The sequence below is a fragment of the Fusarium subglutinans genome, assembly GCF_013396075.1.
Source record: "Fusarium subglutinans strain NRRL 66333 chromosome Unknown NRRL66333_c0000033, whole genome shotgun sequence".
NCBI lineage: Eukaryota > Fungi > Ascomycota > Sordariomycetes > Hypocreales > Nectriaceae > Fusarium > Fusarium subglutinans.
Window position 1 is genome coordinate 199719 of NW_023502096.1, and position 22407 is coordinate 222125.

Consider the following 22407-nt stretch of genomic DNA (forward strand, 5'->3'; position numbering starts at 1 on the left):
TAATGCCTTCTAGGTTAGGTTTCTCAGAACCCACGCCAACAAATCAGCTCCAACCCCCTTCTTTACTGTTCAAGTATTGGTACTCCCATAGTTCAACTAAATCAACCTTGATTCTCCCCGACACCACAAATCCCTTCTGTGATATTAAATCTAGTAGCCTTACAATCTCTTTCCTCTCTCGGGAATCTACAGAGTTCGCACCCGCCATTCGAAGTGGAAATATCGCCAACACTCCAGCAATGCGAGAATGCTCAAGTATTTCAGAGCAACAAGAGATCACACTAGCGACATGAGTATCAATTTCCTCGGGATTGAGGACGGGGATAACTCTTGTGTCCCAGCAGTCATAAAAAGTGAAATTTCTGCAGAGAAATAATTGCATAGCATGGTAATTTGCCAATGCGAGTTTTCCATACGGTCCAGATGATTTAATTGAGGCATTGTGCCGGGAATACCAAGACTGAAATTCGTATTGGTAAAGACAACTTTGTGTGACCAATATGTCTAGATCCGGATGATCTTGTCGTTGATCCTCTGGAATTGACTCAATTTGATCGAAGAAACTAGCACTTGGTAAGTCATAGTCTCTATGCTTCGGAGCAACCAACCTTTTACTGAAAGAAGATATTTTGATAATAAAGTCGAGAATTTCGCCTAATGGGTTTGATGCGATTATGTTATGTTGGTCCGTACACGAGTAGTCGGATAGTACGGTATCTTCACCGTAGAGAATTGCTCGGTTCCCCTCTAACAACCTGAATGTCTCAAAGGACTGAGAGCCGAGATAATCAGAACGACTACCGGACCCAGAAAGTTCAAATATCTTAGAAGTGCCATAGAGCATATGCTTGGCCCACTGGCCTCCAGAGACTTCGATCATCAACTGCAGGAAGGATTAGATACGAGCTACCAGGTGAGATGTCTCCTTACCTCAAATAAGCCAAGAAGTAATGTACACCAAAGAACGCCTTGGCATTGCAATGCGTCTGGTGACCTTATGTAGTGCTGAAGGCTTGAGAGTGCCTTGCTATATGATTTCAATGCAAAATGGTATGGTGATTGAAGCTCATTAGAGGACCTTGTACTTGGGGACCTGCTGATTTCCAAGGCGCCAATCGCGACTGTTGCCTCTCGCAGTGGTGCACACGCTCGAATCAGAGGCAGAAAGTCAGTACCCAAGCTTGCAAACTCGGGTGTGAATTCGCAGCGTCGAAGAAATAAGAAGAACGTCCTCAAGTATATGCTGTCGGGCTTCTCGCTTATGTGCGGCTTGAGGATGCCTGTATTTTGAGGCACCATGGAATGGCTGACAAATTTGAGCTCGGAGACTGTGGCGGCTTGAGGTTGGCAGTTCTTCTTCGTGCGGATGCAATATTCGCAAGGGGTGCCTCCTTGGCACTTTTTCTTGGAGTTAGCTGGGGTCAGGACATGACCTGTGATGTATGTCTCTCGAACCTTGATGCGTCGCCTTGCACATGACTGGCAGCGAGTCCGCTTCTTACGCTGATCTAGCGGCCCAACGATACGTCGAGTCTTCATTTGGTGAGCGAATGCGTATGATTAGGCTGTCAACAGGATAATTTTGTCACATTTTCTGTGAGGAACTACAACGGATAATGTCATTTTTCATGTGGAATCATGGACTGATGAACGCGCAACTTCGTATCGAGGCTCAGCTTTAGTTCAACCCCACCACTAGACTTGACTCAAAGTAGAAGCATTTGAACGCACTGGAGTAACCTCATAAAGACACAGCCAATGACAGCTCTCCGGTATTCTCGACTTCATTACCTCCAGAAAAAAATGTAACCTGTTGAACGAGGCGCAAGAAGAGTCATTGATGTCTCCATTAATGAATTGCCCGCTTATAATACTGCCAATTTGTATCAAGCGATGTTGTTTTAGTGCAGCGATTGTAGAGACGATGAAAGTATTATAATTAAGCATTCCCTATTGGGAGCTGTTTTAAGTATTTTTCTATATTTTCCAGATTCCTTGTAGCCCTTGTAAATTCACTTTTAATTACCTTTTCCATGTCAGCTTGTAATGATTCCCAAATAACGCCGTTTTGTTATGATTCTGCCCTTCCGTAAGTCACTCCCTGTTACAACCTTCTGCGCAGGACGAGCCATTTCCCAAGTAACAGCGATCGTCCTGTAATAAAGAAGATGACAGCTAGTACGATGATAGCGAGGTAGAAGCAACCCAGGAGCTGAGCGCCCAGCTTTTCGAGCAAAATTCCACTTAATGGGTTTGCGAGGAGCAGTGCGACAGCCACACACATATTTGTTGAGCCTTCCCTTGAGTCAGTAATTGTATGTTATCGAAATTCAAACATAAGGACTTACCGAAATATCGAGCATAATCTTGTGGCTCGCAAGTCTTTCCAGTGCATACTACAGCATGTTAGCTGCGAGGAAGAATGACGTTAGGGGTGAACTTACATGGTGATAGGACGTAGAAAGATCCCGAACAGTATCCCCAAAGTGCCGTGAAGGTATACATGAGAGGAGTCGAGGTCGTACTGAATGGGATAAAGACGGACGAAATGAACACTAGGATGACTAGCATGGTAGTGATCATAGCATTGAACGGCCCAACCTTGTCTCCCACGAACCCAATCGAGAAACGACCGAAGCAAGAGCAAGCACCCAAGATTGACAGAAGCGTGTATCCATCCTCGGTGGAAAACCCTGCTCCTCTTGCGATAGTTGGTAACAAGCCACTGATTCCATAGTTGACGAACTCGACCATGCAAATACCAAGGGCAGTGACGACAAAGCTCAAAGACTTGAAAGCAGACAAGTCTAAGCTGAAGCTCTGTGGTTTCTGAGCCGTGGATTGCCCCTCAGTGAGACGACGGAATGGGAGATAGCATAACACGCCGAGCGACGTGATGCACGCAATGACTAGCGCAACAAGCCTCATCGACCAAGCCCAGCCAAGCTTGCTAAAAGTAGCACGTAGCATCATCGGGTAAATAATACCACCCAGCGAAGTACCCATGACGGCAATGCCCATGGCAAGACCGCGGCGGCGAGTGAAAAGCTTGCCGATGACGCCGATTGCCGTGACAGCACCAATGCCACTCCCGATACTGCCAAAAAGGCCGAGACAAAGGATGAAATGCCAGTATTGCGTACACTCAGCTAAAAGGAGAAATGTAACTGTGGAGAAAGCTGCGGCGATCGGGCCGAGGATCTGAAGACCATAGCGATCTAGGATAGAGCCGATTTGGAAGTTGAAGATGAGGGAGAGAAAGAGGTAAGTTCCTGATATCCATCCGACTTGGCTGACGCTATAGCCGTTCAACTCGTTTAGGGTGAGATGGGATTGTATTGTCCCAAGGGAGTTCATAAATCCTAAGAGAGTCTATCAGTAAATACATTTCTGGATTGAAGTAATAGTCCTTACCATAAGAAGATATCAGGAATAGCATAGATGCAAAGACACATAGCCAGGCACCAAAGTCTGACTCGATATCCCTCTTTTCTTGTTGTTTTTCGTTATATGGGCCAGCAGAAAGGTCTATCTGGCTTGGAGGTACCGAAGTCGGTGCACTTTCGATGTCTGGAGTTGCCGCGCCCTCGTGAAACAGAGTAGGTGAAGTCGACCTTGATCGATCCATGTTGATAATATTGTTTCAGTTCAACGTGTAATTAAACTCTTGTTGTTGAATACAGCTATCTTATCCTGAGAGTAGAGTCACCATCTTGTAGTCTATTTATACAGTAAAGTACCTGACGTCCACCGCCAACAATCTCCACTCACGATATATTTTCACATCATGAGCCTCAACGCAAAGAAGAGAACGTATCTCTCGCTTATTCCCAATCAACGCCATTATCCGATACCGATCCCAAAACTCGTGCCTGAGTCCAAGGAAAAGATTTAAAGAAATCTAATAATGGCCCAAGCTCGTTCGATCGACTCGGTCAGACCCGCCGCGTTGGGTCAGGCATCTTGTGTTGCAGCTCCACTTAGTGGACCGCTTGACTAAAAGACTGAAGGTCATGAGCGATTGCGAGACCGGGAGAATAGTCATAATATCCACGTCTCGGCCACATTCTTTGTCACGAACTTGTGGTACGTCGCTACGTACTTGGACCATGAGATTCGGTGAGTATCGTGGTTGTGCACGGGAATAACGGAGGTCCACCGCCGTCAGGTCAAGGACACTCGGTATTGCCACTGCCAAATGCCGACGATCTGACTTTGGATCGGTGTGAGCTCGGGTACCTTGTAAAATACCAGGGTTTGGTAATTTTTGTTTATTTTAGATTCTCTTAGCTTATTTATTAGTGTTTATATCGTGATCTGTCCCGGCTGCGCTGGGACACGCGATCCGCATCATCATATCATGTCGACGCTGACTCGTCATGTCACTTGGTATTGCCACACACTGTGTTTCCATTCAACTTTAGTATTCCCGGTAGTATTCCAGGCTTAAATCCCGCTGATAACAGTCACTTGAGTATCATCCTGCACGGTGAAGTACATATTGTACACGCTGGCTGTCCGTGATATTTCTATAGTGGAGAGGTGCAACCGTGCAGGCACGCTCACGTGGTTTTGCATCCGATATAGGAGTCTTGATTGCAATTTAATATTGAGTCACGAATTTCAGTCTCCCCTTCAATTTATATCAAGCCTTTGAGAAATGTAGACGTGGTGAGCGAGAGTCTCCTATAAAACCCAATATATGATGTCTCCAGACTTCCGTCGAACAACTTTAGTGGTCATCACTGCCATTCTTATCAGATCAAGAGCGACTGTCTACATTCTAGGATGGTATTGATCTAGCATCGCTCCTCATATTGACGTCAAGAAATAGCCAAACTATCTCGTGCAGTATCGGAGTTCTGTGCTAACTAATTGTCGACTGGATGAGATGTAACGGAGAGCTGGCCTCGCTGGCAAACAGAGATATCACCATGAAAAGCATGCAAGTATTCAGAATGGAGGATGAGGTTTGAGATCGTATTTGCTGCATCATGTAGTTGAGAAATGAGAAGCTCCGGCGTATCCCCTGATCGACGAAACTATTCAAGTGCAAGGCCTACTTTATCCAACAGCAGTCAACGATGAAGGGACTGGCCCAAGAGACATTTCCAGTGCATAAGCACGTGCCAGTCAGAAAGGCATACACTTGAGATCAGGCGGTACTCATGCCTCGTCAATTTCGTGTGAGATGTATCGCTTCTAGTTCTACACACAGAGGCCTTTGTTGCGACTAGGTACAAAACGAGGGGCATCAAAAGGTCCTTGCATCCAGTGCCCGCCGAATAACTCTAACCCCAATAGACTGCTCGCAAGCTACCCCTCCAAGGAAGTCGGGGGCATCGAGAACCAATAGACAGCATAGAAAAGCGATATTCCGAGACGAGTTGCCAGATACAAAAACAGGCACGTTGATACTAGCGAAAATCGGGAATGCACAGCGCATCTCTGTGGCAAGTTATGCAACTATCGAACGGCACAGCACTCTCCGGGGAATGAATCTGCACAGCCGCTGGCGATCTTCCGGTCTAAAATCCTCCGCACTGATGAAATAGGAAGCTCGAATTGACTGTGGAGACGATTTATGCGCGGGACATTTTCAGCTGAAAACTCGATGCAACGCGACATACGAGTTGCATGAGACTAGTGAATTTGTATGCAAAGCAGATCAGTATGATGATTGTTATTGGATGGAGCTCGGGATATTTGTTTGATCTAGAACTGCTATCACGAGATGAATACTACCTTTGTCTGTGCAAGGCTCCCAATACGAATATTCATAGTGACTTCTCGTCGTCGAGCTCAGTCCATGTTGGTGTTTGAGGTGCATTAAGCGCGGGGAAATGCAGAGACGGAGAGGCGTAGATCTGGCTCTAGGCAAAAGGCAAGTGAAAAGGTTCCTATCATCAGACATTACTTGCGCTGATAGGGATGTACTCGACGTATAAAGAGCCCGATCTTTTCTCCAACATCTAGCACTTCAGACAAGAGATTCACCTGCAAACAACTGACAAATATTCCCTCTCAACACTATATCTTCACGGACTTCTGTAAATCGCACCATGTTCCATCTTCCACCTGTCTTGCTAACACACAGTAGCCTAGAACTCATCACGATGGTCAAACCCCTCTACGTCGTCTATGCCCTCTCCGCTATCGCAGGAGTTGAGGCATGCAAGAGAACCTGCTCTGCCTCCAACGACGCCGGCACCACCTGTAGCTACTCGTGCACCCAGGTTTGCTCCAGCATCTCTGCCAAGCAGGCTCGTGATACCTTCCTCGCGGCTCTACAGTCCGGAGGCAACTCATGCTCTGCCGTTGGAACTAGTGGTGTCTCGTGCAGGAAGACAGCCAAGTTTGGAAGCTGCTATGATCACCACTGGTCATGCGGCAGTGGTTGTTAGATTTATCACAACATAACCGGGCAAGACATCGATGAAGGGCACGAGTTTGAGGATCAGGTCCTTGCAAGTCTGAAATAACAGTTGATCCTTGGCGGATGTCATTAGTATTCACCTGCATGTTCCAGAAACGCTCTTATATATATAAGAAGTAGCAAAGGATTCTACAAAGTTGTAAGGCTTACTGATACGGTCGTTAGCCCACTAAGCGGTATTCCAAGTCGTGAATGAGGTGCTCACACCAATTTTCAGTGGGATAGGGTAGGCAAGAAGACTTGGCTCTTCTTCGTGAGTAGTGATAGAACTGGGGCGATATTAACTTTATTGCAGTACTGCCAATCCTATGACGCATCTAGCACTACGATATACTTTCTGACCTATCACTGCCCTTCTTTCCACAACAGATAAGACTTGGGCAAGTCTAGTATATGTTAGTACTTTAGAACAGTTAGCTGCGCCACTTTGGCCTACTGTATAAAGCCTTCTTGCTCCATGAGCGGCTCCCCTTACATTTCAAGGCTGTATACTAATTATCCTATCTGTACTTCTTATGGCCTTGCTTCCTTCAATTGGCCGACTGAGCTCCTGTGACACCGGTCGCAATAGGACTGGACTGGTACTTTAGTGTATTTGGCCTGACTGAAACACCCAAGACTTCGACCAAGTAACCGCGTATCCCTTCGGCACTATCGGCGAACCGTAACATTAGTAATTCCCAGGGACCAGAATCACGTTGAAGATATTTGTGTTGAGCACTTCTAAGTCGGCAATTGATGGCGTCTTGCTCTAAATCTTAGTACAGGACACTATTGGTTTTAGTATACGAAACAGGCGGACATTATCTCGTCTAGAGGCTTTCGTAGCAGGAAGCTTGCCGTTGAGCTAAAACTTAGTAATATAAGCATATCTACTATCACCGTCGGCAGAGCTCACGGTATGTTCGCCGAATAGCTAGGGAGTACGGAGTAAAATACCACCTCGGCATATGGGAAGTTCCGCGCAGTGGGAACAGATCCGAGCCGACTTAGCCGCAAGACCCTGAGCGCGCACGGATGAATACCCCAAAACTGACAGCCGGACCACTATCGAGCAGGGAAACCCTGCATTTGCATTGCTGGAACAATTCGCTTGACCGTTTTGCTTTTTGGAACACTAGAATGAAATGCGTTAAGATAATATGACGAATTCAGATGCGACCCAATCAACACTATGACCCCTACCACGCCGCTGGGCAGAAACAGTTCGAGACCTTTTCCAACAAGCATCTGTCACTTATGCATTGAAATCTAACACTAAAACTAACTAATAAATCATAATGCCTACCTCCCATAATTAATGTCCCGGAGTGAGCTCTCCCCTATCCACCGGTCCCTGAGCTGAACTAATCACAATTTCCGTCTTGCGCATGATTCCATCCTCCTTGGCCAAAATGTCCTCTGCACTATCACCAATCTGCTCATCAACCCCACTGCCCAAGGGTTGCAGTCCGCTTCTTCGGGAAAGGTTCTTGCGGTAGGTCGACTGCAGCGCGTAACCGGAATTGTTCTGGGACTTGCTGCGGCTGCGACTGCCGACGCGTGACTGCTCGCTGAAGTAACGCACAAGAGGGGCGAGGGTCGGGACGCAAGCGACGATTATTCCGAGATTGTTCTCGACCATGGACCATTTGATGAGACCGGCTGAGTCGAGGAGGTTGGAGAGGGATTTTATGGTCTGAATGCGGACGATTTGGATGATGGAGATGAAGATTCCCATGGCGAAGAGACCGAGGAGGACGACTTTCTTGCGGTTCGGCATCTGGAGCTTGAGTAATGTCGGGAAAGGGAGCATCATTCTGTATTTAACACTGGTTAGATCTCTTCTAAGTGTTAAATGTCGCAGTTACTCACACGACAACATCAAATACAATGGTGATTGAGGCCATGGCGGTGTACATAGGCACGCCCTTGAGACACGAGCCGTGCGTAACGCTCAAATCCCATTGTTTTCGAACCTACGAAAAGCTCTCGTTAGCAAAGCAAAGTATTGAGATCGCCTGAGGCGCCACATACAGGTGTACAAAGGTTGATCTGCGCAATCAAGAACGAGAGATGGAAGAGTGTACAGGCAACAGCGACGCCGACTGTCACTCTGTACCATATGCCCGACGCCATAAATCTCAGGTACGAGATCAAGAGGCTCAGCTTGAACCCTAGAATACTAGATATGTAACTTTTCGTGGTCGGTAAGTAATTGTTCGGTATCGCAAGGAGTCGATCTTACAATGGCGCGCCCATGAATTGTAGCTGATGATGAAGTTAGCTTCTGACAGACAATGGATAGATATTGGACTTACCAGCATGAAGTTGTAGTAGTTCTGCTGAGGCAAGTCGTCAAGTTTCTTCAACCCGAGCCCCCATTTCGTTTCTAGAATGTGTCAACTGGTGATCGGCAACACTCGATCTTAGCGAAAGTTTACTCACGTATCACCGTCACAACAGCGAATCCACAGCTCGCGATCTGTTGTTGATCAGCATGACTGTCATCTGGAGATCGAATGCAGATCCCTTCTTACCCATGTCACAACGATGATCCAGTCATCTATGTACAAACAAGACGCGTCAGTGCCGACGAACAACGGGGAATAGACAGGCTCTTCTTACCAGCTCCCACCGATTTGAGCATAACCCCTCGGACATAAACTCTTAGGAGAACCGTAAGGAGTGCAACGGCTGTAAAAACAACAGCAATGGACGTGATTTGAGGGCCATCGGTTGGCGAGCCGCTCGGGGCGTTGTAAGTCCAGCCTGACATTGGAAAATATGCGACGACAGTATAGAGAGCACAATCCGGAAGAGTACAGCCGACTTATACATCGTTCCCTCCAGAAAAAAGAAACTCGATTCCTTTGAAATGAGCTCTGTTCCGAGACCATGGTCTGATCTGACGCACTCCGACAGCCACAAAACTCAATTTGGCAGGTCGCTTCTCCTCGAGACGATGCGAAATACGTCTTCATGCAGGGGTAACTGGCAGAACGTTCATAGGCCATTCATAATGGATCTTTGTCTCTCGGCTGTTGAACCCCCCAGGGCCTTGACAACCCATTACCGGCCTCGACCGAGATAAGCTTCTGACATGGAAAACCTGTCAGGTAGACCGTTGTGCCGGTGAACCTAAACATCCTAGTCCCAGCCCCGGCCCGTGAGCCACTTCCGTGCCTTGTCCCCGCTTTCAAAGCGCACTATCACCGGTGGGACTAGCTCACTCAAGACATTGACACCGATGCTTGCGATGTACGAGGAAACTCTAATAGTACTTATATAACCCAAAAAGTAAAAAGAGACAAGAACCACTCTCTTTTCTCTGCAAGATCTGCGACACTGTAGCATTTTCTGTGAGTCACACCCTTTGTCTAACTGGCTTGTTGCTTTTGCTCACGCAGGTAGTGTTTCATCTGCAGGACATCAACCATGAAAGTGACAAGCTTCGTTACAGCCGCTGCGGCCTTCTCCACTGCCCAAGCGTATGCTACTACATCTAGCTGTAAATGCTTTCCTGGTGATGCTTGCTGGCCTTCGGATAGCCAATGGAAGAGTCTCAACACGACTGTGAATGGTCGTTTGATCAAGACTGTTCCTTTGGGGTCGCCTTGTCACGACCCTACGTACGATGCTGCTCAGTGCAAGTACCTCCAGGACCAATGGCAGCATCCTGGGATCCAGTAAGTCTGGCACTGGTGGAGTGTAGCCTTGTACTAACATGACTTAGCATGAACTCCTCGTCGTCGGTAATGGCTCCTTGGTTCGCTAACCAGAGCTGCGATCCTTTCCAACCTGAGTCCCGTGCCTGTGAACTAGGAAACTACGTTCGCTACGCCGTCGAGGCTCAGACCAAGGCTGATGTTGTTAACACCATCAACTTTGCCCGCAACAACAACATTCGCTTCGTCATTCGCAACACCGGCCATGACTACAATGGAAGATCTACCGGTGCCGGTGCCCTCTCTGTCTGGACCCATCGTCTCAAGGACATCCAGTTCAAGGACTACAACGCCAACGGATACAAGGGCAAGGCTGTTACTCTCGGTGCTGGTGTCCAGGGCTTCGATATCCTCAAGGCTGGAAACGATGCGGGATATGTTGTCATCGGCGGTGAATGCCCTACCGTTGGTGTCACCGGTGGCTATACACAGGGTGGTGGCCACTCAGCTCTAAGCACAAGCTTTGGTCTATCTGCGCAGAACACTCTTGAGTTCGAAGTCGTGACAGCAGACTCTGGTGTTGTTACTGCTTCTCCCACCAAGAACTCTGATCTCTTCTGGGCTCTGAATGGTGGTGGTGGCGGTAACTGGGGTGTTGTACTGTCTATGACTGTCAAGGCCTTCCCCGATGCCAAGGTTGGCGCTGCTACCCTTGCCTTCTTCAACACCAACAACGACCAGGCTACATTCTACAAGGCCATTGAGACTTTCCACTCTAAGCTCCCTGGCATGGTTGATGCTGGATCTATGGTTGTCTACTACTTCACCAACACCTTCTTCCAGATTGCTCCTCTGACTGCCTTTGGCAAGTCTCAAGACGAGGTTCAGACTCTTCTTGCACCTTTCGTCAGCTCGCTTGATGGCCTAGGTGTAAACTACACAGTCAAGTACAGCCAGTCAGCAAACTACTACGGCCACTACGACACCTACTTTGGCCCTCTTCCTATTGGTAACATCCAAGTCGGCATCGCCCAGTATGGTGGCCGCTTGATCCCACGCGACACTATCGTCAACAACAACGACGACCTCACCCAAGCTGCCATCAGCATCGTTGAGCAAGGTGTCACATGGATTGGTGTTGGCACCAATGTCGCACCCTTCAGTAACTCCCAGAAGCAGTCCCTTCTCCCCGCCTGGAACAATGCCCTCGTGCACGCCACCCTCACAACACCCTGGAACTTCACTGCCCCCTGGTCAGAGATGTTGGATCTTCAGAACCTCATGACTGATACAATCATGCCTGAGATTGAAGCTGTTACACCTGGCAGTGGAGCATACATGAACGAGGCAGACTTCCGTCAGCCCAACTTTCAGTCCGAGTTCTTTGGAGCCAATTACAACAAGTTGCTGTCTGTGAAGGCCAAGTGGGATAAGAAGGGATTCTTCTACGCCAGGAATGCAGTTGGCAGTGAGCAGTGGACTGTTAGCGATAACGGCCGAATGTGTCGGCCGAAGTATTAAGCAAACACTTGTGCCGTCGGATACTGTACACTTGAACCAAAGTTCAGTACCGATAAGACGAGGGGTTAATTATAATAGTACTTTACTTCTTAATACATAATTCAACGAGCTAAGTCAACGAGAGGATGCCATCTGAGCACTAGGGTTAGACAATGCATTTCTGAGTAGCCCTATGTAAACAGTCCTAATCCTCCCTTGCAGTGGCCGGCACTAGCATTCCTCCCCCGCCAAGCCCTAAGACTAGATCGAAAAGTCCGGCTGAGACAGTGGCGTTGGTGCTGTCTTAAAAATTCACCTTATCATAGGGCGCATCATCTCCCTGTTTTTCTTGGCTGTCTTATATGCTGATAGTCTCACCACAGGATGCGTCTCGGCTCAAATAATGTGCATCAAAGAAATGAATCTCGACCGTTGAAATGCCGCGAATTCGATTTCCTCATTTACATTTGCAATTTTACGTCACTAAGACAGTTTTGCTTCTTTTGCCTAGATGCGACCCTTGGTATTGAATTCTGCTCAGACTCGCAACTAGGGGAACTCGAAATTGTAAGAATGGCATATTCCACACGTGAATCTGACAGAGGCTGGCATCGCCATTTTCAACGCGACATCCACGACTAAAATATAAGCATATTTTGACTTGATCGCGTGGCTACGAGAAACGCATGGAGATTTAGGTGAGACACAACAGTAAAAGCATTCCTCTACTGTAACCTTCGAAATAAGCATAGCAATCGCAGGGAGAACGCGGGCTAGAACAACTCTTCCTCCCTTCTGGCTTTGCCCAATATTTCACATTCGATATGTTGCCTGAACTATGTTAATGAGAGTGTTTTTTTTGGAATTAATAGATCTGAGAGCTGATGTTTGTATCGTGAGCCTTCTTGCAACATTCGCATTTAGTTAGGAGTCAGGCAAGAGTAGAATATTGATGTTTACAATCATTAGAATTGATGATTAACGAACTATGAAAAAAACCCAACAAAGCGTGTACACTCCATACCTAAGTCCATATAAAGTAGTAGATACTCCGAACCTCGAAACCCAAGCCGACAAAAAGAATCATTACTAGTAGTACAGATGAAAAGAGTCTGAAATCAAGGACCGCATTGGCTAAGATACCAAGCGACAAACTTAACAATGCCCTGTTGAACCTGTGTCTTGGGCTTGTATCCAAGCATGGCACCCGCCTTGGAGATATCGGCGTAGGTGATGGGCATATCACCGGCTTGATCTCCCTTTCTGTCAATGCGTGCCTTACGTCCCAGAGTGTCCTCAAGAGCACCGATAAGGTCTCTCAGCTGAATAGTCTGCGATTCTCCAAGGTTGAAGATCTCATAGTCAGACCCATCATATTTGAGGGCCGCAAAGATACCATCAATGATATCATCGACATACGTGTAGTCTCGACGGGAAGAGCCATCTCCAAAGAGAGGAATAGGCTTGCCTTGATGAATGAGCCTCGTGAACTTGTGGATGGCGAGGTCTGGCCGCTGGCGAGGACCGTAGACGGTGAAGAAACGCAGGCAGATGCAGCGAATGTCATAGAGGTGAGCGTATGTATGGCAAAGCAGTTCACCAGCCGATTTGGATGCTGCGTAGGGAGAGATGGGCTTTGTGTTCTTGTAGTCCTCGTTGAATGGCGCCTTGGCACCAAGGCCATATACACTCGACGACGATCCGAAGAGGAACTGCTTGACGCCAAATTCTCTAGCACACTGAAGCAGGTTCAGAGTGCCATTGACATTGGTATCGAAGTACTTGTTGGGCTGGCTCAATGAAGGAAGAACACCAGCGCGGGCTGCCAGATGAACAATAGCGGAGAAGCCATTATCAGCGAAAATGGTCTGAAGGGCCTCGAGATCCTCAATGTCGGCTTCGTAAACCCTCAGATTGGGGTTCAGAAGATGAGGTGCAAGGTTGGCGCGCTTGATCGCTGGGTCGTAGAATTCATCAAAGTTGTCAACGACGACGACTCTCCAACCGCCCTCAGCAAGAAGAGCTTCAACCAGATGGGAGCCGATAAAGCCGGCCCCACCGGTGACGAGAATAGCTCGTCTAGGCTTAGAGGTGCGTATCCTTGTTACAATCGTCATGCTTGCGAGTGGGGGGAGGTAGTAACTGAAGAGGGTCTGGGGAGATGGATAAGGTTGGCAGGATCGGATATGTAGCGGGGATTAAGCATATTTAGTTGAGAAGGAGAGATATACTCCCCTTTAAGGGATGCTTGGTGTTGAAGGGTGAGTTGCAATGCGCCACAATACTCTGAATTTCCCACTAATGCAAGCCACATTAGATAGATCCGAGCCATCCCCTCACTAAGTTGGTTATCAACTCATCTTAAGTGAGGGGGCGCCAAGCTTGCCACCATTCTTTTTCCGCTGCCCTTAGATTGCCATGTCTCAGCCGCTAACCCAGACGAGGGCAGCTCAGGGGTCATCGTTATCTCCCCTTCTTAAGCTCTCAGACATTTCACCATCAACAAAAATCTCCGCGTCAATCTCAGCAGCCGTCTGGCCACCAATTTGCAGTTCAGAGACATTGATAGTTGTCATTTCCATCGCGTATCACCACAATCCTTGAACTATCACTCTTGTCTTCGCTGGCCGAGATTTTATGGCTGAGCGACAGCCCCAAAACAAACACCAAGGCTAGCATGCTCTACCCCAATCCAAAGCCCAGTAGGGCAACTCTGTCGGCAATCTTCAGCGCACCCATGTTTTACAAGATCATCACCATTTGTCTGGCGTTGTCTCTATCCCTCTATGCTTTGGTCTGGTGGTCGGAGGTAGAAATAAGGCCGGCAGGCTGGCAACACGACAATGTCAGCACAACAGAGCGGCCGGAGGTACCAGTTGACCAGGACCGTCGGTTTGCCTTAATCGTCCCTTCTACCAACCCAAGTCCGAATCTGTGCAGGACAGTCTTCAGCGCCATGGCTTTAGGCTATCCAAGCCCAGTCATCATCAATTGGGGACTCAACTATAGGGATATCTCACATTGGAGACTTGGCAAGAATCTTCCCAAGATCGTCGGCTTTGTCAACTACCTTGACTCAGTTATGCACCCCAGTGCTGCCGCAGAAGAGAAGCTATTCGATGACGATATCGTTCTCATGGTTGATGCCTATGACGTGTGGTTCCAGCTCCCTGCTCAAGTTCTTCTCAGTCGGTACCATGAGATCAACAGGAAAGCCAATGAAAGACTGCGCAAAGAATGGAAGCGGAAGGATATACCCATGCCGATGAAGCAGACAATCGTCGCGGCATCGCAAAGGAAATGTTACCCCGAGGATCCTGTAAAATTTGGTGTGGACATGAAATGTGACCGCTGGCCCGAGCCTCCTTTGAGAGAAGACCTCTATGGACCGGAGACGGAAAAGAACGCTACCTTCTGGCACAACAACAGACCGAGGTGGATCAATGGCGGCATGTACATAGGCCCAGCAGGCGACATGAGACGACTGTTTCGCCGTGCCAAGCAAAACATCGAAAGAATGGTCGCAGAGGCTTTCCCTATAAGGAGCGAACAGGGTATGATTGGCGAAGTACTCGGTGCGCAGGAAGTCTGGCGTGAGTTGCAGAGGCAAAACCACGTCAGCGTTGATGTGGAGGACTTCGTGGGAGAGAATTTCGAATTCCACATTGGACTTGATTACGCTCAGGACATATCGGCACAAGCTTTCGCAACTGAGATCAGACCAGAGGATGACCTCTTCGACGGTGACTTTGTCATGTTGAGCGACCAAGCGTCCATCGAAAAGAATTCTGAGGTACGCGGTATATCACCAGTACGAGTGGAGGGTATCCCAGATGATCTCAAGTCGGTTCAAAGCCCATTGGTTGAACAAGGCAAAGCCGTTGACTGGAGCGACATGCGTCTGTATACCGATTTCTTCCTCACAACAGTACCAGCTATACTGCATCACAACAAGTTCAAGGAGAGACGTGAGACTTGGTGGGATAGACCATGGTACCACCAAAAGCTGCGTGGCCTTGTCAAATCCGCTCTGCTACCTAGAAAAGGTAATGAGCCTTTGGCTACTGTTCAGCTTGAGGGCAGCAAGGTCAGATACTGGGCAGCTTCAGCGGAGAAGAAAGACAGATATCCCCGCATGGGTAAGCTCAATGCCAACTTGACGGTTTATAGTAGGTTTCCAAGCATGGAGCCTAAAGAGATGTGCCGCCTTGGAAGACGAAAGCCGCCCGGATCGAAAGCGACGTGGGAGGAAGAAGTTTTCCGTGACGGTGGTGGAGCGTTCAACTGACTTTGGTTGATTGATTCCTATAGATGATATTAAATATTACAAATTTCGGATTTCCATAGGAGTTTTCGTTTCCTTCAGTCATGATACCAGCGTTTTGAACGAGACTCTCGAGATAAAATCAGGAGAATCGTGCGGTGATCATCCAAGCGCAATTTCCGACTATACGAGGCTAGTACCAGTGACGAAAAACCATCATAGCCGTTAAACTCCAGAGCGTTAGCTTACAGCCTCTAGCCCCACTTCACAATCGATAGTCAGTAGAATTTACAGGGTTTAACGCCAGCTGACGAAAACACTACTATCAGCGATAACGTCTAGGAGTCAATCAAGAGACTTTAGTATGTATTTGTGTTGCGACCGCCAGTAGCATCGTGTCTGATTTTAAACTGCAGGAACTCTAATTCTGACCTTAATCTTTTGCTAGTAATACGCTTTTACGCCTCGTTTGCGCTAGCCGTTGGGCTTGTGGCTGCTAGCCCTTGAAAGCCGCCATCTTCCAGTATGTGTTATTCCCGGGAGCATGTAGACTTGTGATAACTAACCAGATCATTTTTAGCTGTTTTGTCAGAGTTCATTTCGTCATCGAGTACGATCATCGATTTTGCTTCTTCCGCGGTTGATTCCACAGCAACTACCGAGACCGGCGTAGCTGAAATCTCAGCATTGGCCGAATCCTCGGTCTCAGAGACTTCCACTGCAATTGGCTCAACGAGCTCCGAATTCGCCCAAGTCAGCGTCTCAAGAACCGAGTCTTTGGTCAAGCCAACTTCTATCAAGACACCCGAAGCCACCCCCTCAATGATACAACAACAGCTCTCACAGCAGGTGCTCTATCGGTCGAAACAACTACAGCTGTCGCAACCACCACCACTTCCGAAGAGGCAGGCCCAACAGGCTTCTTCCTCGTCCCGGGTGAGGGTCCAGCTCTCGAAGGCCAGGGCGAGTCCAACGGCGACAGTTTTACTCCCATGGTCCTTTGCGACTGCGGCTCGACTTTCAACTCTGCCCGCTTCCTAGTTGACGAGATCACCGGTGAACTCCAATACCTGCAGGTCGGGTTACCTTACGCCCTGATCACGCGGTGCGAGAGCCACAATCTCTACTACGGCAGTGTGCCCCTCAACTGTGCATCAATTAGGGGTCCTGGCACCTCTGTCGGATGCAGTGCTGCGAAATTGGATTATCAGACAACTGGATCAGGTTCCTCTCAGGCGTGTTCGAGATCACAGGATCCCGATTGGGGCGCGTTGTTTATTACTAACAGTGATGTCTGATATCTTGGTTCGGAGACGTTCAAATACATATATATATTATAATCTTATAAGAATCACCCCTTTACTGCATCATAAAACCTGTAAGCCTTATAATTGATATCATTAAGCAAGCTGCTCAACATTATTCAAATAGGAATTTAAGCAGCTGGGCCAGTAATAAATAAACAGGCTTGTTTGATGAGATGTTGGAGGTTTTACGCAGCTACTCTTTGCCCATGTTACCATCAATGAGCTTAAAGTCTTCACGTATCTTATAAATCATATTATAAGTCACTGCAGGCATAAATAGGTGTATGCCGCCAGCCTCACTTTCAACTATCTGGTGATGCCCCGCTATTCGACCTTATTATATCAGGTTTACTTAACTGCGATTGTGGCTAGCGCAGCCGCTCTGCTAAGCCAACATCGATACCCAGAAAATTGGGACATATCAGTAGTAGAAAGGAAATAGCAATCGTTGGTAATAACTGTCGGGGACAGATGACAGAAAAACTGGGAAATGGTGGGATTCAAAATTGATTGCGCAAATAAGCATCCAATAAGACAAATGACAGAGTTCGCTGCGCCACACCGAGAACGCCTTGCTTATTTCATTGGCACTCAAACAAGCTCCCTCTCGCGGACACAGCCAATCATAAGCTGACACAGCCAGCCAATGAACCGAATTGCCTACCAACAATGATATTGAAAGTAAGCCTAACGCGACGCACAAGCTGGACAAACCACCAGAATTTCCGGTATTTAAACATCATTTTGAGCCACTCATACTGCCTTCTTCCAACCTTACATCGCTACCTACCCTCATACACGTTTTATCCAATATGCTAGCAGGGCCAGAAGATGCTACTAGCCACGGCCTGGCACACCGGGACTGTGACACATGTCCCAGTGCCACAACTTCTACCCTTCTGACGGCTACGGCCACCACGAATCAAAACCACATCAGCGTCACGCAAGAGTCCAGCGCTGTAAGTCACTCAACTCGCACGGTGATTTGGCTGGTTGCTGACCTTCACGAACTATATAGATACTACACAAGCGACGGAACGGAAGGGCAAGATTGACACAACTGCAGGATAAAGCTATTGCCGTCATGGTATAGCTGCTTTTACGTTACTGGGGGCTGCAAGCTGGTCTTGGTTAAACCCTCCTCTCCACTGTCTGTTATAAGACACGGGGTACTGTACTATAGTGTATGTTACAGGGAGGCCATTAAGAGTGAACTATGCCTTAGAAAAGTAATGAATTTCTGGTTACCTGCACCTTGTCCATACTTTGGTGTATTGTACCTATTCGCTGTTGCTCTATGTTTTATGTAACGTCGAATTTTTAACTTTTGTTTCAGAATGAAGAGTGTTGAACTTAGGCCTCTGTCAGCCTTCTAAGGTTGTAGGCCTTTTGGAATGGACACCCTAGACATGGCCTGTGTTGAAAATCACATAGAGAATTATTCAAAAAGAAAACGAGTTGTAGAATAAAGCAGGCGCACCCTCAGATTGACAAGGAGCCAACAACATATAATCTGATCCTCTTCCAGAAATAGCCCAAGGCCTCTGACTCTCACTCCTCCATAACACCATGCTTGGACTTGGGGAAATACCTTCATATCAAAACAAAACAACCTAACCTATAGTTAGAGTACAGCAACTAAAGCTCTTTTTAGCCATTATCTACATCTGTTAAAGTGGGCCCATTCCAACATGGATCCTTGGCACAGCCACCCTTTTGGAAGCACAGCCTCATCTAACAACTGCGCCACATGCTGTACGTTAATGTACCGTGCTGCCGCGTATATAACGTCAGCGCGCGTCAGCTGAAAAGAAACGTTAATTCCCCAATAACAACATCATATCATCAACCCGAACCTCGACCGCGCAATCTAAAGCTCACCCTATACACCGTCGAAATGTCCTCCTCTCAATCTGTGCCACAAGAACTGTCCGAGATGAGAAGTTCTCAGTCTCTCGAGACCAATCAACCCAAGTCTCAGCAATCAATGGGTAAGACAGCCACGCGCCCAGACTACCAGCGCGCCGAGTTTTGGTACTTTATACTGATATTATGCAGATCCCCAGAAGGCTCCCGAGACTACAGATCCTCAAATGGAGCTCCGCGGAGGTGGTGCTTGCGATGGCAGGCTCTGTGGTATCATCCCATGCCCGATTCCCATCAATTGCTGGATCATCCCTTGCCCCTGTTAGAAGAATCAGCTAGACGGAGTCTTTCGGTCATCCTTTGCGTTTTAGTTTTCAAGATACTCGTGGTATATATAATGCTGGGATAATTTATAGGCATGTTGCTTTTTCGCTCATTATCTTGACGCTGCTCATGACGTCATCTCCTCAATGCAGCTGGGATCTTCCGTGCGCGTGAGCCACGCGTTGCTCAGGTATCAAGTTTCGATCCACTGCAACATTCACACGACGCAGTTATAGCAATTGAGACCTTACTACAAACCAATAAATCAAATTATAATTCTTATCTAGGTAACCCTGATAAATCTATCGCAACTAATCTTGACCAAAAATGACATCGTTCTTGCGAGATTTGGGCAGGACCGTCAGCTTCTCCATCTTACCAGCCTTCACGGTACCCTCAACCGTAGTATTATGAGGAGCCCAGACCTTGAAGCGCGCATCCCAAGTCTTGGGCCAAGCAGCAAGCAATCTAATGTCGTCTCTAACAAAAGTCTGGATGAGCTGCTCCTGGAGTCCGATGGCAGCAGAACCGTAGTGATTCAGATCAGGTGTCCAGTCGAAGTTGGGGCCCTTGAAAGTCGGGAACTTGCACACTTTGCTTGGTGCATACCGGTCTTCCGTCATTGCAGTAGCGTTGACTGTGAAGCCCATTCGCGCGAGCCAGATGACATCCTGCTTCCAGCCAGTGTTGCCGTGGAATGAGAACGTCTCGGTGTCGTAGAGATAAGTGTTGATAGCGTGCGTGAGGTTAGGAAGACCGAGACCGTATTCGGGCCAAGGAAATACTGTGTATAGCTGAGGAACTTCGCTATTTTGAACGCGTGTGTATGCTTCGGCGGGAGCGATACAGGTGTGACCTTGTTGCTGGCGTAAAGTGTTCGCAGGGATCTTGGCCAGGTACTTGGTGTAGTAGGTCTTGTTCTGAAGTGCATACTCATCGACGATGAGCAGGTCTTTGACGACTTGACGCAGACCAGCCAGAGTGGAGACTGGGTTATATGATTCTTTGTATGTCTCGGCACCAGAGCCGGGATAGATGACCAGAGATTCGTTGCCAGCCATGCCGGTCAAGGGCCAGGGATTACGCTTCTGCATTTCGCGGGTGTAGAACTTGTCGAACCACGCGAGTTGATACTCGATGAATTCGAGGTATGGTTTGACGTCAAAGCCAGAGTAAATGTTGGCCTGCAAGATCATGTCGGCGAACTCACTAAAGTTGAATAGTTAGCCATCCTCCATATACTATCCCAATGGAAGGGGATGCCGCAAGGTGCAGTACTTACTTGGCTGTGTCCTGCACATGGTTCAGCCAGACATTCCAGAGCTCACCATCTGGGAAGAAGTCAGGCCGCGGAGTATTAGCGTCGTCATCGTACCACTGCGCGTTATACTCGAACACATTTGACAGGCCAGTATTATCGATCTGCTCCAAGAAATAAGCAGCATCGATATCCTGGTAAACCTGACCGCGTAGAAAGGCATTGGGAGTGATGCGCTTGTAAAAGTCAAACTGCTGCGTCATGACATCAAAGTCACCCGATCGCAGAAGAGGCCAGTACAGTAGACGCTGGTTCTGAGCAGTGAATGTACCACCACCCCAGCGGCGATAGTCGGGCGTGTAGGGACGCCAAATGTTGACATATATGGGATCGAAAGTCCAAAGTCCACCGTTGAACTTGGTGGGCCAATCGCCCTTGGCATTGCACCCCATGAGGTATCGCCAGATCTGGTAGTTCTTGCCGACCTGAAAGCCTGCATCCTTCTCGCCCTTCCCCTCGTTGATGATGATATAGGATCGAGCCCAGTATTCGTGCCACCAAGCAAGAGTCGCGTCCTGGGTGTTCTTGGCTGTGGACTTGATCACCTTCTGAAGACCTTTGTACCACTCATCGTGATTCTTAGTCTGAGCCTGGTACATGGATAGTGTGACCTTTACAGACTTGCTAGGTGCCTTTGAGTCAAGGTTCCAAGCTTTGTAAGTAGTATTGATGTAGTGGCCATTCGTGACAGCGCCGGGTTTCAGCTGCTCGGAATGGACAAAGATGCCAAACTCATTGTCGCGCATGGGGTTGTACATCTTGTCAGAGTGCTTCTCAAGCCCTTGCTGCTTCATCTGAAAGTTCCAGAGATCCAGCTTCTCGTTACGATGGCTCATAAGTACACCATTCTCATGGAAGCCAATCTTGTCGGCGTAGGTAGTGCCGTTTGCGATCTTGGAAGTGTAGATGCCCCATGAGCCCTGGTTGCGCTCTTCATTGATGATAGGACGGTCCTCGTAGCGCCAGTTCTCGTAGGCGACCTTGACGGCTATCTTCTCGGGGCTGTCAACCTCAACGTGCACGACGGGGTTGAAGACGTCGACCCAAATCTTGGCAGTCGCGTTGTCTTCACCCGTGTATTTGACGTAACCGTCGTTGAGCAACAATCTCTGCTCAAATGATTGGCTGTCGAATGGATTAGGGTCAAAGGACAGCCTGACGCGACCGAGCTTCAGCAGAGAATTGTTCTCGTCAAAGGTTCCGCTCTTGGCGATGTACATGAGAATCGTGCCTATTACACGGTATATGAGTAAATGAAACGTTTCGCATAAAAACGGGAGCTACAATTAGAGCACGGGGATGCGTTGTCGGGGGACATATATTAAAGACTGGCTTACCATTCTCGTACCAAGTGTTGAGGCCAATATCACCGCCGCCGAGAGGCATAGAGTCAGCTGAGCCATTGACACCAGGTTTATCCCAGACAACATCATAAGATGTGGGAAGCATCGCCAGCACGCTCGTACAGCAAAGAAAGAGGACTAGCAAGATCCGGTTTAGGTAGCCCATGGTGAGTAGTTTACCACCTCTAAGATGGGATAGTGCTTGGTGACCTCGTGCTCAGAGACAACGCGTGGCTACAGCGGTTTCTTAAGTAGTACCCCTCTCTATTATAAGCGATGGTAAATTTGCCATACATCCTTGAACCTGGACTGTCCCTATTGGTTTACGGCGGGAGGGTAGCGTAAAATGGAAATGACAGCAGCATCATGACCTTGAGCACTGCTTAACGAGACCGGATGTCG

General features: G+C 48.0%; 8 protein-coding genes across 8 annotated transcripts; 4 read left to right on the top strand and 4 right to left on the bottom strand.

Moving 5' to 3' along the window:
• Nucleotides 1-504: 504 nt before the first annotated feature.
• On the bottom strand, nt 505-3628 carry FSUBG_3876 (monocarboxylate transporter 2; the record flags this gene model as incomplete). Its single annotated transcript, XM_036681804.1, has 7 exons — nt 505-563; nt 616-883; nt 931-1508; nt 2283-2300; nt 2349-2396; nt 2445-3362; nt 3415-3628. 7 exons carry the CDS (start codon nt 3626-3628, stop codon nt 505-507), a joined length of 2103 nt encoding a protein of 700 aa, XP_036540654.1.
• Nucleotides 3629-6116: 2488 nt separating this feature from the next.
• Nucleotides 6117-6404, top strand: FSUBG_3877 (kinetochore complex Sim4 subunit Fta4; the record flags this gene model as incomplete). Its single annotated transcript, XM_036681805.1, has 1 exon — nt 6117-6404. One exon carries the CDS (start codon nt 6117-6119, stop codon nt 6402-6404), a length of 288 nt encoding a protein of 95 aa, XP_036540655.1.
• A 1329-nt stretch (nt 6405-7733) lies between these two features.
• Nucleotides 7734-9194, bottom strand: FSUBG_3878 (integral membrane protein PTH11; the record flags this gene model as incomplete). Its single annotated transcript, XM_036681806.1, has 8 exons — nt 7734-8235; nt 8291-8394; nt 8453-8600; nt 8664-8686; nt 8737-8807; nt 8864-8900; nt 8956-8981; nt 9044-9194. The coding sequence occupies 8 exons, from the start codon at nt 9192-9194 to the stop codon at nt 7734-7736; spliced, it is 1062 nt and encodes a 353-aa protein (XP_036540656.1).
• A 659-nt stretch (nt 9195-9853) lies between these two features.
• On the top strand, nt 9854-11604 carry FSUBG_3879 (FAD binding domain protein; the record flags this gene model as incomplete). The annotated part of the gene is made up of 2 exons (XM_036681807.1): nt 9854-10104; nt 10152-11604. The coding sequence occupies 2 exons, from the start codon at nt 9854-9856 to the stop codon at nt 11602-11604; spliced, it is 1704 nt and encodes a 567-aa protein (XP_036540657.1).
• Nucleotides 11605-12701: 1097 nt separating this feature from the next.
• FSUBG_3880 (dTDP-glucose 4 6-dehydratase) lies at nt 12702-13700 on the bottom strand (the record flags this gene model as incomplete). The annotated part of the gene is made up of 1 exon (XM_036681809.1): nt 12702-13700. The coding sequence occupies one exon, from the start codon at nt 13698-13700 to the stop codon at nt 12702-12704; it is 999 nt and encodes a 332-aa protein (XP_036540658.1).
• A 560-nt stretch (nt 13701-14260) lies between these two features.
• Nucleotides 14261-17145, top strand: FSUBG_3881 (uncharacterized protein; the record flags this gene model as incomplete). Its single annotated transcript, XM_036681810.1, has 4 exons — nt 14261-15722; nt 16358-16370; nt 16428-16457; nt 16533-17145. 4 exons carry the CDS (start codon nt 14261-14263, stop codon nt 17143-17145), a joined length of 2118 nt encoding a protein of 705 aa, XP_036540659.1.
• Nucleotides 17146-19051: 1906 nt separating this feature from the next.
• Nucleotides 19052-19346, top strand: FSUBG_3882 (uncharacterized protein; the record flags this gene model as incomplete). Its single annotated transcript, XM_036681811.1, has 2 exons — nt 19052-19145; nt 19213-19346. The coding sequence occupies 2 exons, from the start codon at nt 19052-19054 to the stop codon at nt 19344-19346; spliced, it is 228 nt and encodes a 75-aa protein (XP_036540660.1).
• A 309-nt stretch (nt 19347-19655) lies between these two features.
• FSUBG_3883 (uncharacterized protein) lies at nt 19656-22171 on the bottom strand (the record flags this gene model as incomplete). Its single annotated transcript, XM_036681812.1, has 3 exons — nt 19656-20553; nt 20627-21893; nt 22000-22171. The coding sequence occupies 3 exons, from the start codon at nt 22169-22171 to the stop codon at nt 19656-19658; spliced, it is 2337 nt and encodes a 778-aa protein (XP_036540661.1).
• Between the last annotated feature and the right edge of the window lie 236 nt (nt 22172-22407).